This window comes from Musca autumnalis, unplaced genomic scaffold, assembly GCF_047663935.1.
Source record: "Musca autumnalis isolate F117 unplaced genomic scaffold, ASM4766393v1 scaffold_2, whole genome shotgun sequence".
Taxonomy (NCBI): Eukaryota; Metazoa; Arthropoda; class Insecta; order Diptera; family Muscidae; genus Musca; species Musca autumnalis.
In genome coordinates, this window is record NW_027411755.1 from 109,317,311 (window position 1) to 109,334,194 (window position 16,884).

General features: G+C 32.2%; 1 protein-coding gene across 17 annotated transcripts in view; it reads right to left on the minus strand.

Moving 5' to 3' along the window:
* The window catches only part of TTLL4A (Tubulin tyrosine ligase-like 4A), an 89,761-nt gene that overhangs the window by 18,026 nt on the left and 54,851 nt on the right, over positions 1 to 16,884 (minus strand). For all 17 annotated transcript variants that reach the window (XR_012410416.1, XR_012410420.1, XR_012410419.1 and 14 more), the window contains one exon: positions 1,268 to 1,546. Coding sequence is in view for 12 of the 17 variants with exons in the window: in XM_073968797.1 (XP_073824898.1) it covers positions 1,268 to 1,546 (279 nt within the window). In the remaining 5 variants the exon portion in view is untranslated. The remainder of the gene's footprint in view (positions 1 to 1,267; positions 1,547 to 16,884) is intronic.

Consider the following 16,884-nt stretch of genomic DNA (forward strand, 5'->3'; position numbering starts at 1 on the left):
ATAGAATGAAACATATGTATGTGTTAATCTATGACAAAACTTACGTATTTGAATCTGTTTGATTATACGATTTTTCATTCTCTTAATTTTTAAAAATACATGTAAAAATCCTCAGAGGCTTCTAAAGAATATGTTTCCTACATAATGTAGATAAATAATTCGAAAAATAAAATAGCTATATCGTGAAATAAACATCAAGATTATGTAATATTACTGGCTACTTATTCAATTTGTACTCATTATAGAAATATATATACCGCATATGCACATCCAATTGTAAAAATATTCCCGAAAATCGAATACAAAATTGAAATCTATGAATTTCATTGACAATTACATTTATATATTTATTTGCAATTGGATTGCATTCGAATTTAGTTTGAAAAAGTATGCGACTTTTTTTAGACTTTAGACTGTGCTAAAGTATTGACATTTTGCTCTAATAATAGATCAATATAACAGACTAGTGGCGTTTCAAACATATAAAACGGTCTGTTCTAATTTGCCTAATTCAAAAGTGTTGAGAATTTTTAGCCTCTATTAGAAAATGTTCAGTTTTATCTAAGTTAGGTAATACTCTCAGTCAGTGTACCATACCATGTTGGTAGTCACATAGCTCAAAGGATTTCCTAGTCAATTACGATTAAAGTCGGAAACTAATCATTAAAGAAAAGTTTAAACTATAGTGTTTCCGGCAATTTCCGGAAGATAAATTATAAATTATATAAATTTTAAATTAATCTGTTCTTATTAATGCCCTGAAGGCTGTATAGGCATTTTATAATTCATATAGAGCTGTCTATACAGATCTTTTAATCTACCTACAGCTGTCAGATTAGCAAAAACTATCATGCCTTTAAATAATTCCTTTTAAAACATTCTTAATCCTCTGTATACTGTACATACAAATTTTTCTGAGTTTGGAAGTATCGCATCAATGTTCTTACATTGGACGTGTGCATACGCTTTCATTGCATAAATCATCTATCCTTTGCAACACTACCGACTCTACCGAGAAATGATAAACTTACGAGAATATAAAGCACGACAGCGCCAATACAGAGCCACGATTGCTCTCCAACATCCCTCAATAATTTAAGATTTTAATACAATATTTGAACACATGTACCAGTGAGTGTGTATGGGGATAATATTTAAAATATTTTTTTGTAATTAATGAATTTAATGACAAATTTTAACGATAGAAATCCTCAGAGCGAGGTGTAGTTTGTGTGTTTTGAATTTTGTATTTAGTAGAAATATTTACCTTCTTGGTGGGTATTTGCGGTACTTGAAGATGATATTTTTCTTCGCAGTATTGTCGTAATAAATTAATACCCTCAATGCGATTGTAACTGTAGCGAGTTTCCCATGCATCCAATAGGCGATTATAATAACGTGGAGTTTCAGTATATTTTAAGTATTTGTGAGTTTCTGATGTTGGAAAGATACGTTCCAGAGGTGAACTGCGGGCCAATTCATCTTCAGCTACTATAAGACAACGAACATCGTCAGGAGTCAGATTTTCCAATATTGCATCAAGGTACTAAAAAAAGAAAACAAATAATTTTAAAAATTGCGATATTTATTTATTTCATTTTGTGCAATATAAGCCTATAGGTCGATTAAAGTTCAATTGCATTTTGAACTACTATATGGTAATTACAATTCATATATGTTAAAGTTTAAAACTAATATACAGTATTCAAATTTCATATTCGTACACCCCTAAAAAATGAATAAAATCGTTATTAATTCCATATTTTATGTGCAAATATAAAATAATTGATAACGAAGAAAGAATTAAAGGGGTGTTTACACTATCTATGAATGTCATATGAGATGTCAAATTTGCTACCTGTAAATGTTGTACACAGAGTGTGACCACAATGAACATTTTCATCTATCAAAATGATGTGGCAAGTCATATGTAAATTTTTCGTTTAGGGAGCGCTCTATTCGGCTATGTATTTTCGTATGTAGTTGAGAAATAAATTGTTGGAAGAAAACAATTTTACCAAAATATGAAGAAAGTAGGTAAAGGAAACGAAAATGTTAGTGCGATTATAGTTTTTAACAAAATAAATTGTGTTTGTTGCATGATTTATATTATGTGGTCATACGAAATTGTATGCTAGTGTGAACGCAGAAACTAAAAGTGGTATGGACTTTGACAAACATAAGCTTTGTTCCTTTACTTTTTTAATGGTAAGAGTGGTAAAAGAGAAAAAAATATTGCTCAAAATTGCTTTCTCATGAACATTTTTACCAGAAAAGTAAAGGAACGGAAAAATGGTAGATCTGGCAGCAATGTCAAAAAGAAACATAAAAAATCAATTTTCGTCTTTTATTTCACAGTTTTTAATTTAGTTTTGTCAGCGTTCGACTATTTTATTCTGTTTTTCGTCCATTTTCTTATTCATTGTGAAATAATCGTCACACAAAAGTCGAAACATCAGTTCTGCCATTTTTTACCTCTCTCTCCTCTCTCACTCTCTTAAAAATTGCTTCCAGTTTTGCCACTTTTCGGGGTTAAGGAACGCTTTGCAGGTTAAAAATGGTAACAGGTAAGTAAATGAACACAGCTATAGAGAATGTCAAATGGATAACCCGGCGTTTACAAATTCCAGTATTGGCAAGACAATAGCAAAAATACAAACCTTCTTCGCAACTACATTTATAAATTTTTAAATATGTATAGAGAAAAGTATGAATGGATTGGTGAAAATGGTTTGTAACTTTGCTATTATCTTGCCAATACTGTCTGTGTGTAAACGCCTAGTAAAGGAAGTGATAGCTCTTATGACATTGATAGATAGTGTAAACACCCTCTAAGAATAACAAAATAAATGTTTAATTTATTCCGTCATTTAGGTATAGATGGCGTTCGTATTCGTACACCTATAAACACTATATATTTGGAGTTTTTAAGGATTTTCAAAGCAAAATACCGCAAATTTTTGTTCTTTTCTTCTTTTGGAATGCCTCTGCTATAGAAATATGTAAAAATAACGGTAATTTTATTAAAAATTTTGCATGAATAAAAAGTCGGACGAATATTTGAAATACTTAAGAAAAATGTGCTATATATGATTAACTATTGCAATTTATTCCCGAATTTTGGACGAAAATAGCTAATAGCAGTCCTTCTGTAACAATATTCGAGGCCTAATATGAAAATAAATGTTGTCAGCGTTTGGAAATGCGAAGAAACGTAATCCGGGCTTATGCCAAATTTACACTTGCGCTCTAAAATCCACTGGAAATACACCCCGGTGTTTACACTTATTTTTTTTGTTGGTTTCGAACATATCACAATAATCAAGGTAGATGCATATGCGCAGCTGATCGAACATGAATTTTCAAAACAAGTCGTTGTAAATTGAATTAATCATCAAAAATATACGACAATATAGAACTTTACAACTTTATTTCGAAAATTATCGTAAAATTATCTATATATCGAGAGAAGTCTCCCTTGTCCCATATGGGATGTTGTGGAACAATGTTTTTGTTTTTTGTTTATCTATATATCGTACAAATTGTGTATAGTACTAACAAATGAAAAAATACAAAAAGGTTTTATCGTTGAGACATTATAATAATAAATTTTGATAGATAAAATTTGTGTTCAGAACTTGCAAAATATGAATACTTGCAGCAGTTTTCCCGCTTAGTGCTAAAAATGCGTTCCCGTACTCCGAAATCTAGCAAGATTTGCACTACTCTTTAAACAAAAGTAGCGCCAAATAACACCCTATTCTCCTATTTTCTGTCACACAATTTTGGCATAGTAGACACTAGCAACATGTTCACTATCATCCAAATACGATAGCTGATACGTTGATTTTGACATTTCTGCTGCAGTTTTTGCAATTTCCGTCATTTTTTCGTTCCCGTATTTTTTTAAGAAATTTGTATGGGGAAGCAATTTTTGACAATTCGCTCTTTTTTCTAACATTACCATTAAAAAAGTACGAGAACACAATGAAAAATAGCATTGTAACAAAGCAATTTAATATTTTTTTTCACATTGTTTACAAATTTTGATACTATTTTTTTTTTGTTGCAGCAATTTACCATCTACCTTGTTTATTGTGATACGTGAAAAGTGTTGCAACTTTTGGTACTTTTTTAGGAAAAAACAGGGTTGTATATCATGTGTAAATCACGAAATGAGATGATTTCATTTTTGTATGCGAAATCATGATAAATTTTGCATGATTCCGCGCGAAATCACGAAACGCCTTCGAAATTACGAAAAGACGCCGAATGTAAACCAAACATTAGGTAAAGTAAACACATTTTTGGTTTTTACTTGGTGAAAATCGCAAGATTCGTTTTATATTTGACACTAAATGTATTGAAGTTTTAGAATATGGTTTCGAAAATCATTGTATGTCAAGACATATCGGAAATTACTAGGAATAATAAATTTTTAAGGGAGAAAATTTGCCCGAAAATAATGCAGTTCTTCAAAAGGTTACCCACGTCCTTTCCTGGACAATTTACTTCATTCTTTGCATATTTTTGTACTCATTTTGAATCCTTCGGTAAAGAAGTATAATTTTCAAGAAGTAGAAATCATTATTTTGGCAATTTTGGTGGCCATAACCATCGTTCATAGTAAGCGTGGAATTTCAGTCGTACGCAGACAGTATGAAAACTTGTCCAGCTTCATTTTCCTTGATAATTTCTCACATTTTTCGATATAAAATGATTTTCGAAACCGTATTCTAAAACTTCAATGCATTTATGTCAAATATAAAACGAAACTTGCGATTTTAACTAAGTAAAAACCAAAAACGTGTTTACTTTACCTAAGCCCGTATTACGTTTCTTTGCATTTCCAAACGCTGGCAACATTTATTTTCATATTAGACCTATTTTCGTCCAAAATTCGGGAATAAATTGCAATAGTTAATCATATCTAGCACATTTTTCTTAAGTATTTCAAATATTCGTCCGAATTTTTATTCATTCAAAATTTTTAACAAAATTGCCTTTATTTTTACATTTTTCTATAGTAGAGGCATTCAAAAAGAAGAAAAGAACAAAAATGTGCGGTATTTTGCTTTGAAAATTCTTAAGAACTCCAAATATATAGTGCTTATATATACGAATACGAACTTTGCCACCCACACAGGCACCACCCAGCAAAATTTGAAGGAAGGGGTTCCATGCGATGACGTGATTTCATGGCATGTTTTGCATTGGTCCAAACGAAGTCGTGAAAGATCCGATCTTTTCATTAGCATTTGAACCAATGCAAAGGAAGTCGTGAAAAATCCGATCTTTTCATCAGCATTTGAACCCATGCAAAGGAAGTCGTGAAAGATCCGATCTTTTCATCAGCATTTGAACCCATGCAAAGGAAGTCGTGAAAGATCCGATCTTTTCATCAGCATTTGAACCCATTCCATCGATCCAATAGAGGTGAATTTTGTGTTTTTATTTATACAATTTTTCTTAATATATAAGATTAATTATTTACAATAGGCTTGATGTTGTCGGAGACTCGAAATCACAACCAACGTTGTTAAAACGCTCGTCGTAATGATAATGTCATTGCAAAGGGTTGGTGAAAATGACATGTCAAAGCATTGGTGGAAATGACATGCCAAAGCATTGGTGAATATGACATGTCAAAGCATTGGTGTAAATGACATGCTTTGGATCCAAAAGTGAATAACATCTTTTGGGGTCCACGCTCATATAAAATTCATCGATGAAGATGCTAAAAAGATGACATGCCAGCTTACTTGCACCCATGATTGAATGGCATCTTTGGCATCGAACATTTTGCTGGGCATCTATACCTTACCCAGCAAAATTTGAAGGAAGGGGTTCTTTGCGATGACGTGATTTCATGTCATCTTTTGCATTGGTTCAAAGGAAGTCGTGAAAGATCCGATCTTTTCATCAGGATTTGAACCAATGCAAAGGAAGTCGTGAAAGATCCGATCTTTTCATCAGCATTTGTACCTATTCCATCGATCCAATAGAGATGATGTTTGTGTTTTTATTTACACACCTGTTTATTTTCATTTTGGTATGTTCCAGTACTGCAAAAATCTACTAATTTTTACTATTTTTTCCGATAACATAAGGAAAAATTGTCATCTCAGTAAAAATTAGTAGAATCTTGCTGGTTCTGGAACAGACCAAAGTCGTTAGAACTGTCGTCGTGATGTTGTCTTACATTTCCTGCATATCAGACAACTAAAACTTCTAAACAATTGGTATTGTATGAAGCTCGAAATGTCTGCAATAAAAATTAAGTCCCAATCAACGAGCTAAAAATAGAATCGGACTGCACACATCGTTTTTTTAAAGTTCCCTTGTCTGTTCTAAATCTGACATAGAACGAAATCAATCAAATCTTGCTTCTTGGAATTCGAAAAAGTCCGAAACGGAAAGGAACAAGAATCTGAAAATAAAGAAGGAACGACTTTTGGAAAGATACAATTAAAAATAAATTAATTAAGCATAAATGGTATTTTCCAGAAAAAGTCTCTCCTCCCCGTTCGTTACATTTTGTTCTTATGGGTTTTCTACACGGTATGTTTTTTTACATATTCATGCATAGCAACTGTCACTTTTTTTCGCCCATATGTGATTCCTTCTGCACCGTGAAATTTTATGTTTTCATTTCTTTTCTGTAGTTTTCTTTATTTATTCCGCGTACAAACAAAACAGCTGTTTATCTTTGGTTGTACAGACGAGAATAGAGTGTGTTCTATTCGAAAAATATACATATGTATGCACATAACACTTTCATGCATTGAAATTTCTGTATGGTTCACACCATGTGTACAAAATTCAGATTTGTAAAAAGTGACAGTAGGTATGCACAAATATGTAAAAAACATACCGTGTAGAACAGCTTTTAGAGGTCCCTAAAGCAAGCCGGGTTGTAGATCCCTACATATTTTCGTCACTAAACAAAAGAGTATAAGTTTCCAAAATCTATATATATAAAATAGAAAAATGTTTGTATGTTTGTTTGTTTGTTTGAAATTTATAGACTCAAAAACCGCTGAACCTATCTTGCTGAAATTTTCAGGGTATATTACTACATCGCCTGAAAGTAACATAGGCTATACAAAGTTTCGAAATTCCGCTCTGATCCGGATATATAGCATCAGAATCGGAGGTACCTCCAAAAAATTTTAACTTTGTATGCAAATATCTATAGAACGGTTACAGATACAGACTCCAAATTTGAAATATGTGATGGATTTTAGCCTAAAACTAAATGTGCCAAAATATATCGAAATCGGTCCAGATTTGGATATAGCTCCCATATATATTTTCGTCCGATTTCAAGTATTTGATGTACCAAACACGCTATATATGTCCGATTTCCATGAAATTTGGAATGCGTGACGGAACGTGGCTTATAACAAAATGTACCAAACTATATCGAAATCGGTTCACATTTGGATATAGATCCCATATATATTTTCGTCCGATTTCAAGTATTTGATGTACCAAACACGCTATATATGTCCGATTCTAATGAAATTTGGAATGTGTGACGGAATTTGGCCTATAAGTAAATGTACCCAACTATATCGAAATCGGTTCAGATTTGGATATAGCTCCCATACATATTTTCGTCCGATTTCAAGTATTTGGTGTACCAAACACGCTATACATACATGTCCGATTTCAATGAAATTTGGAATGTGTGACGGAATTTGGTCTATAACTATTTGTTCCATTATACATCGAAATCGGTTCAGATTTGGATATAGCTCCCACATATATTTTCGTCTGATTTCAAGTATTTGATGTACCAAACACGCTATATATGTCCGATTTCAATGACATTTGGAATGTGTGATAGAATTGGCCTATCTATATATCGACACCTCCATATAATAGTATGCTAAGTCTAAAAAGTGAGTTTTGAAGGAGAAGCTCTCAAAGTTTGGCAATTTCTTTGAACTTCAGTACTATGCTAAGTCAATATTTGTTTATAACTTCTGTTCGGATTGACCAAGATCTATTTATAAGGTCACGTAAGTAGCACAACAACAACTCTATTTTGGCCGAAAATTCTTCAATATGTCAAAATGTTTGTTTACGTTTTCATACAAATTATTCACAATAACAAAAAAATTGACAGATTGAAACCAATCAGCTGGCCATTTTACGCCACCTTATCATTTCATCATGGGATTGACCGATCATTACCAAAATTAGACAGAATTTAAGTTAAAGAACGTTCGACACCTCCAAATAATAGTTTGTTAATTCTGAAAAGCGAGTTTTGCAGGACAAGCTCTAAAAGTTTGGAAATTTCTTTGACCTTCAGTACTATGCTAAGTAAATATTTGTATATAACTTCTGTTCGGATTGTCCGATCATTACCAAAATTTGACAGAATTGAAGTTAAAGGACGTTAAATATAAAAATGTAAAGAACTTGAAAACATGCTAAGTCGACTTAGCATACTATTGTTTGGAGGCGTCGATATATAAAATTGAAATTTGTTTGTACGTTTGTTTGTTTGTGCCTTATAGACTCGAAAACCGCTGAACAGATCTTACTGAAATTTTTAGGGTACATTGCTACATGGCCAGGAATGAAAATAGGCTATATCATTTTTTGAAATTTCGCGTTGATCTGGAGATATAGCATCAAAACCGGAGGTACCTCCAGAAAATGTAGAATTTGTATGCAAATATCTTTAGAACTATTACAGATACAATCTCCAAATTTTGTATGTGTGACAGAATTTGATGTAGAAATAAATTTACCAAATTATATCCAAATCGGTTCAGATTTGGATATAGCTCCCACATACATATATTTTCGGCCGATTTCCTTATTTTAGGTACCAAAAATGCTATTTATGTCCAACTTCAATGAAATTTGAAATGTGTGACGGAACTTGGTCTGGAAATAAACGTGCCAAATTATATCAAAATCGGTTCATATTTGGATATAGCTCCCATACACATATATTTTCTGCCGACTTCCTTATTTTATGTACCAAACGCGCTATATATGTCCAATTTCGCTGAAATTTTGAATGTCTGACGCAATTTGTTGTAGAAATAAATATGCCAAATTATATGGAGATTGGTTCAGATTTGGATATAGCCCCCATATACATATATTTTCGGCCGATTTCCTTATTTTATGCACCAAACACGCTATATATGTATATGTAAAATGTGTGATGGATATTGGCCTAGAAATATATGTGCCAATTTATATCGAAATCGGTTCAGATTTGGATATATCTCCTACGTATATTTTCTGCCGATTTCATGTGTTTGAGGCACCAAACACGCTATTGATATCCAATTTCAATAAAATTTGGAAAGTGAGACTGAACTTGGTCTAGAAATACATGTGCCAAATTATATCGAAATCGGTTCAGATTTGGATGTAGCTCCCATATATATTTTCGGTCGATTTTCCGCATTGGATGGACCAAACACGCTGTATATGTCCAATTTCGCTGAAATTTGGAATGTGTAACGGAATTTGGTCTAGAAACAAATGTGCCAATTATATCGAAATCGGTTCATATTTGGATATTGCCCTTATATATATTTTTGACCGATTTCCTGTAATTTATGCATCAAACACTGTATGTATGTCCAATTTCGCTGAAATTTGGAATGTCTGACGGAATTCGGTCTATATGTATATCAATGTGCAAAATTATATCGAAATCGGTTATAATTTGGATATAGCTCCCTTACATATTTTCGGCCGATTTGCTATATTTTATGCACCTAACACGCTATTTATGTCCAATTTCAATATAATTTGGAATGTGTGACGGAATTTGGTATAGAAATGAATGTGCCAAATTATATCGAAATCGGTTCATATTTGGATATTGCCCCTATATATATTTTCGGCCGATTTCCTGTAATTTGTGCACCAAACACGCTATGTGTGTCCAATTTCGCTGAAATTTGGAATGTGTGACGGAATTTGGTCTAGAAACAAATGTTCCAAATTATATCAAAATCGGTTCAGGTTTGAATATAGCTCCCATATATATTTTCGGCCGATTTCTTGCATTTTGTGCACCAAACACGTTATGTATGTTTAATTTCATTGCAATTTGGAATGCGAGACTGGATTTGGTGTAAAAATAAATGTGCAAAATGATATCTAGATCTGTTCAGATCGGAATATAGCTCCCATATATATTTTCATGTTTTTGTTACATATGTCTAATTTGAATGAAATTTTGAAGATTTAGAAGTCATCATTATATACACATGTACGAGTACTTATAGTTGAGAAGGAATTGACCAAGGCTACAGCATTAAATATTATATGTTTGAGAGACTTCTTAAGAATAATGTTTTAATATGATATAACTAATCATTATTTGAGTAAAAATTTTGAATACGAGTGGGAGTTATCCTAAGAGTAATTTCAGATATCACAATATGTTAATATGTATATGACCTGGAAATAATAAGTCCCATTTATAAAATAAATTACAACTATCCTCAAACCTAAGGTTCTCAAACCTGGTTCTATTCTTAATTTTATTCACTCCAAATCCAATCTGTACAAATAAAGAGAAATTAATATTGTAAGAGTATATAACTACCGTAGGAATACTTGTAGTCGAAAAGGCTTTAGGAGTAGTGTTACCTCCTGAAACATACAAAAATACCATAGTAGCTCCAAAACAGCCCTGAGTGGGTAGAGAACGCCTTCATATCTCCTATATTTATACGTTAAAATATTAAAAACGCATTGCATTATATTTTATTTAAGTCGGGGTAGCAAAGCGCACCGGGTTCAGCTAGTGTTGTTATAAAATAACAAAATTATAAAATAAAAGTAATTTACCAAATAAAGAAGTGCATTTGGAGTCCATGTCGAAATCTGAACTGGTGATGGGAAGATAATATAAAAAACCTTTTGTAAGATGAAAGAATATCAGTTGCGGAGAACGGAGGAAGTAATCTTTTGCGTTGCAGCGGTGGTGATTACATTGCAATTTTGGATGTAAACTTTTTGCTGATCAATTAATTGTAGTTATTTCGTGAATTCGTTTGAATTAACAAAGAGTTTTGTTTGTCCATATTTCAATTGAGCATTTTCGTTTTCCAAACAAGACATGAAAATGTCATGCCAAGGGGTTGGTGAAAATTACATGTCAAAGCATTGGTTAAAATGACATGTCAAAGAATGGGTGAAAATGACGTGTCAATGCATTGGTTAAAATGACATGCCAAAGCATTGGTGAAAATGACATGTCAATGCATTGGTTAAAATGACATGCATAGGATCCAAAAAGAACGTCATCTTTTGGTGGCCACGCTCATATAAAATTCATGAGTGAAAATGACAAAAAGGTGGCATGCCAGATCACTTGCACCCATGATTCAACTCATGATTTTTCATTGAAGATTTTACTGGGTAATTTCTATCAATTATTTCATATTTACACATAAAATATGGAATTAATAACGATTTTATTAATTTTTTAGGGGTGTACGAATATGCACTTTGCATACTGTATGTATACACAGTCTGTTTAAAAAAGTAATGTACTACTCCTATGCATAAATATAGCAATGTGTATGTGATAGATTGAGAACTACTCCAATAACATTTTTTATAGATAATACTCTCTGGATATGTATATGACAGATTGAGAACTACACCAATAAATTTATAAATTTTACATTTGGTTTTTTCTGAGATTGATATATAGATATTGAAAGTTGACCTAATTTTTCGTAGACGCGTTCCATATTTAGTAGAGAATTCCTCATTTAAAAATCTAAATTTGACAATTCGTGTGAGAAGAATAAAGTTTTTTTTTACAAAAACTGGGGGTAAATATGAAAAAATTTAATAAAATAATGTAGGTGATCTAAAGTCTCTCAGAGTGCCAAATTAGAGAAACTGTCTGTTATGTCCGCACCATGATTAATAAAACTGTGATACAAAAGTTGACAAAAAAATTTGCAGGGGTTCTGATGCATAAATTCGTTTTTGTGGGAGTCCATGGAAGATGAAAGTAACTTTGCTTTCTTTGGGTCACTTTGTTTTTTGATTTTATAACGGTAAATGTAGTGAAAAACGGGTTTTCTTGGATTTTCAACTTTAAACGAGAATAACTTATATTTTCCACAACGGATTTCTACACCTTATTTTTTTGAAAAGGGAGAATGTCTTTCGAACAAGACATCTATTTTTAAAATCGGTTAATAAATGGCTAACTTATAGTGGTTTAAGTGTGACAAAAACGCATTACAAAAAAAGAAATTATTTACTTTTGGCAAGAAGCAAATTTATTTGGCTTTCTAAAATGCGAAAAATCAATAAAATCGGTTGAAAAATTGATGAGTTCTGCCATTTTTTGTGTTTTCACTTTTTTGTTTTTGTATGCTTTCCTTTATAAAAGAGGGGTACCTTGTGCATAATTACACTGTGTGTAATTTTTTGAGTCATGTTTTATTAACCATATTCTGACTCCACAGTGTGATAAAACACCAAAAATGAGAAGACACGTGTCTCGCCGTTTTTGCCTATCTCATCAACTTTCGCGGTTATAGGCCTCCAAAGGTTTGAGGCTTTGATGTAAAAAGGGTCATTTAGTCAGGACTATATCTTCCAAACTGTTAGGAAATTTGAATTTATATCAGAGGCAAAGTTGTAGCTCTTGTCTTAAAGAACAAAAATTGTGAACACATATAACCCGTCAAACTTCATCTGCAAGATCAAAATCGCCATTGTCAAATTTCTTTTAAATTTTTTCTCAAGTTTTATTATACAGCTTTCAAACCGATCAAATTCGAAGCAAACAACCAACTACAAACATGTACCTCAGATCTCAATAAACATCTTTCTAGAATATACGAACTCTGTAGAAACGAATCTTAATGGTCAAAATAGCAAAACAATTGGGATTTTTATCCTCTTTTCTAGGATTCTGCTCCATAGATACTAAACCGTTCAAAATTCAAGAAAACAATCAACCACAATAGTGTAGCAAAGGCTTCAATAAACAATTTTCTGGAATATGCGATTTGTCTATGAACGGTTCTTAATGGTGAAAATAGCAAATATCTTTTGAAAATATCCAATTTTTATACTTTTTTCTCCGACTCTGGTCCAAAGATACGCAAAGATACGCCCAAAAATTAAGGATACCGTCAACAACAAAAATGTACCTAAGATTTCAGTAAACAAATTTTTAGAACATATGAAGATTCTAGGAATGATTCTTAGGGCTGAAATTCACGAACAATTAAATTTTTAACATTCCCTTTAAAAAACTCAAGGAAATTTGAAAGGTTTGTTATTTACGGACCTGAACCGGAAAGAATGATCTAAAATAATCGAATTTTGAGCTTGAAGAATCTTTCCTAGAATCTTCGTTTGTTCTAGAAACTTGTTTGTTGAAATCTAGGGTACATTTTTGTAGTTGCCTGTATCCTTAATTTTTGGGCGGTTGCGTATCTTTGGACCAGAGTCGGAGATAAAAGTATAAAAATTGGATATTTTGGATCGGTTGCGTATCTTTGGACCAGAGTCGGAGATAAAAGTATAAAAATTGGATATTTTCAAAAGATATTTGCTATTTTCACCATTAAGAACCGTTCATAGACAAATCGCATATGCCAGAAAGTTGTTTATTGAACCCTTTGCTACATTATTGTGGTTGATTGTTTTCTTGAATTTTGAACGGTTTAGTATCTATGGAGCAGAATCCTAGAAAAGAGGATAAAAATCCCAATTGTTTTGCTATTTTGACCATTAAGATCCGTTTCTACAGAGTTCGTATATTCTAGAAAGATGTTTATTGAGATCTGAGGTACATTTTTGTAGTTTGTTGTTTGCTTCAAATTTGATCGGTTTGAAAGCTGCATGACAAAACTTGAGAAAAAATTTTAAAAGAAATTTTACCATGGCGATTTTGACCTTGCAGATGAAGCTTGATGGATTATATGTGTTCACAATTTTTGTTCTTTAAGACAAGAGCTACAACTTTGCCTCTGAGATAAACTCATATTTCCTAACGGTTTGGATGATATAGTCCTGACTAAATGACTCTATCTACATCAAAGCCTCAAACCTTTGGAGGCCTTTAACCGCGAAAGTTGATGAGATTGGGAAAAACGGCGAGACACGTGTCTTCTCATTTTTGGTATTCTATCACACTGCGGTGTCAGAATATGGTTAATAATTTTCGTGTTGCACAGTGTTATTAACCCTTTGAAACCCAACTTTTGCCGTAGAGATAAAAATATTTTTCGTATTTATTATGATTAGTAGTCTCAAAAATAAGACCTCTGCGAAAAAATTCTTATCAACTCCTCTGGGTTAGGTTGCCTGTGGGCAACATTAGGCCATTGCGGTTTTAAAAATTATGAAAGTTTGTTTCTTAAGTCTTTGTATTATCATTGTATTTTTTATTATTCATGATGTGGAAGCATCAACTGATGAGTTCGTTTAATTCTAGAGGAAAATTGATGGAAATGGAATGGAAAATTTGTCTACATTTATCATATATAGTTCACAAATTAGACAATTTTGAAGTATATGGTGGTGTTCATATAATTTGAAATGCTCACATTGACATTTTTCATAGTAGAAGTGTTTGAAAAATATTTTCTATTGTGTATGCAGACTCTAAACCTAATAATATTGCCATTCATCCAAAACATAACATCATCATCGATATTTGAACAGATATCCGCTTGTTATCTTAAAAATCCCTAATATTTAATATGTATATTGTACGAAAACATGTGTCAATCTCCTTTTAAGTCAAGCCCAATCTTCGAATAATAACATAAATACAATATTTTTCACAAGCCCGAATGACCCAATGACCCTTTATATTTCATTGAATACCACTAACCAGCATTTTCGACTTCCACTAATGTAACCACTTTATTACCACAATGGCCCAATGTTGTCTTTTCATTTTATTAGATCAACATCTCAGTAAGAGTTTTGAAAAAGTGTTGGCTGCAACTATTCAGTTCATTTGACATTTAACGGCATTTTATAAAATCACTAAAATATTTCATGCAAACATACTCAAACATGCAAAATTGCCCACAGGCAACGTCGGGCCTCAAAGGGTTAGGTAGAAAAATTCAACAATCATACGCACTACGTTTCCAATCTTTTATAAAGGAACCCAGCAAAATTTTAAGGAAGGTGTTCCATGTGATGGCGTGATTTCATGGCATCTTTTGCATTGGTTCAAACGAAGTCGTGAATGATCCGATCTTTTCATCAGCATTTGAACCCACGCAAAGGAAGTCGTGAAAGATCCGATCTTTTCATCAGCATTTGAACCCATTCCATCGATCCAATAGAGATTTATTTTGTGTTTTTATTTATACACATTTTCTAAATATATAAGATTAATTATTTACAATAGGCTTGATGTTGTCGGAGACTCGAAATCACAACCAACGTTGTTAAAATTCTCGTCGTAATGATAATGTCATTGCAAAGGGTTGGTGAAAATGACATGCCAAAGCATTGGAAATGACGTGACAAAGCATTGGTGAAAATGACATGTCAAAGCATTGGTGTAAATGACATGCTTTGGATCCAAAAATGAATAGCATCTTTTGGGGTCCACGCTCATATAAAATTCATCGATGAAGATGCTAAAAAGATGACATGTCAGATCACTTTTACCCATGATTGAATGGCATCTTTGGCATCGAACATTTTGCTGGGAAAGTATATAAATACCAACAAGTTAAAACGTTTATTTATTTATTTTTGTTTATATGTTGCGAAGAAGCCATCCGGCCTATTAATGTCACAACATGCAAAAAACTACAATTATGTTCTTCGAATTAGGAAATGTATATTAAAATATTATAATTTAAATCTTATAATTACATATATGTATTTAATTAAATGTACATATGGGTAAATCCTGCGTGACGAACGCTACATTTGTACGCGTTTTCGGGCATAAATATTAAAATTTTTTGAACTTTCCAGATAAATGCATTGAACCTATACATGGTATTTAATAGAATTTGAGAGCACTTTCGAATGCTATAAAAAAAATTTGTTTAACAAGTATAATTTGCGAAAAAATTTACTATAAGTTATTGTGACGCACGCTACAAAAAGTGGAAGTAGCTTTCTGCGTTGTGGTATGTTTTCACAATTTTTAGCAAATTTTGCATAATAAAGCACACAAAATGAAAATTTTAAAAGAAAGATGAGTATAAGGTAATTCTAAAACAAGTTATTTTTGGACAAAAAATTTTGTATTTATTTTGCAAAATCAGCGAACCTAATGTGACGCACGTTACGTGATGCACGCTACATTTTTTCCAGTATATAGTAAATAAAAAACAGTGTATTTATTTTAACGAAACAATTTATATTTCTTGTAAATAACGTTATGTAATTCATATTTTATGTTCATAAATAAGTTTATCAATGCGTATATGTTTATAAATAAATTTTATGTTTTAATGAATCTGCCGTTAGTGCGATTTCGAGCGCATTTTCGATATATGACGAAAAATAATGTTTGCTTTTAATTCCGGGAATGCTCTTAATGTTAGCCCATCTCTCCGAAAGAATTCCAGCTGATTTTTGTATATAACTACTGCTTACATATAAAATCAAAATACCATTTATATTCATTTTTGCCAATTTAAAAAAATCATGGGCATTATTAAGAACAATATTCTGAGCTTTCACCATTTGCCAAATTTTTCTCTTTACGACAGCTCCGATTCCGTCTACAGCACCCTTTCCGTGAGCAGTTGCAAAAATATTCCACTCAAAGTGGGACAAATCAAATTCTTCTTTAAAAAGGGTATACTACTTAGAATGAACTTATTTTTAAATTGAGTTTCTAACTTAAAGTTTCTTTACAATTAA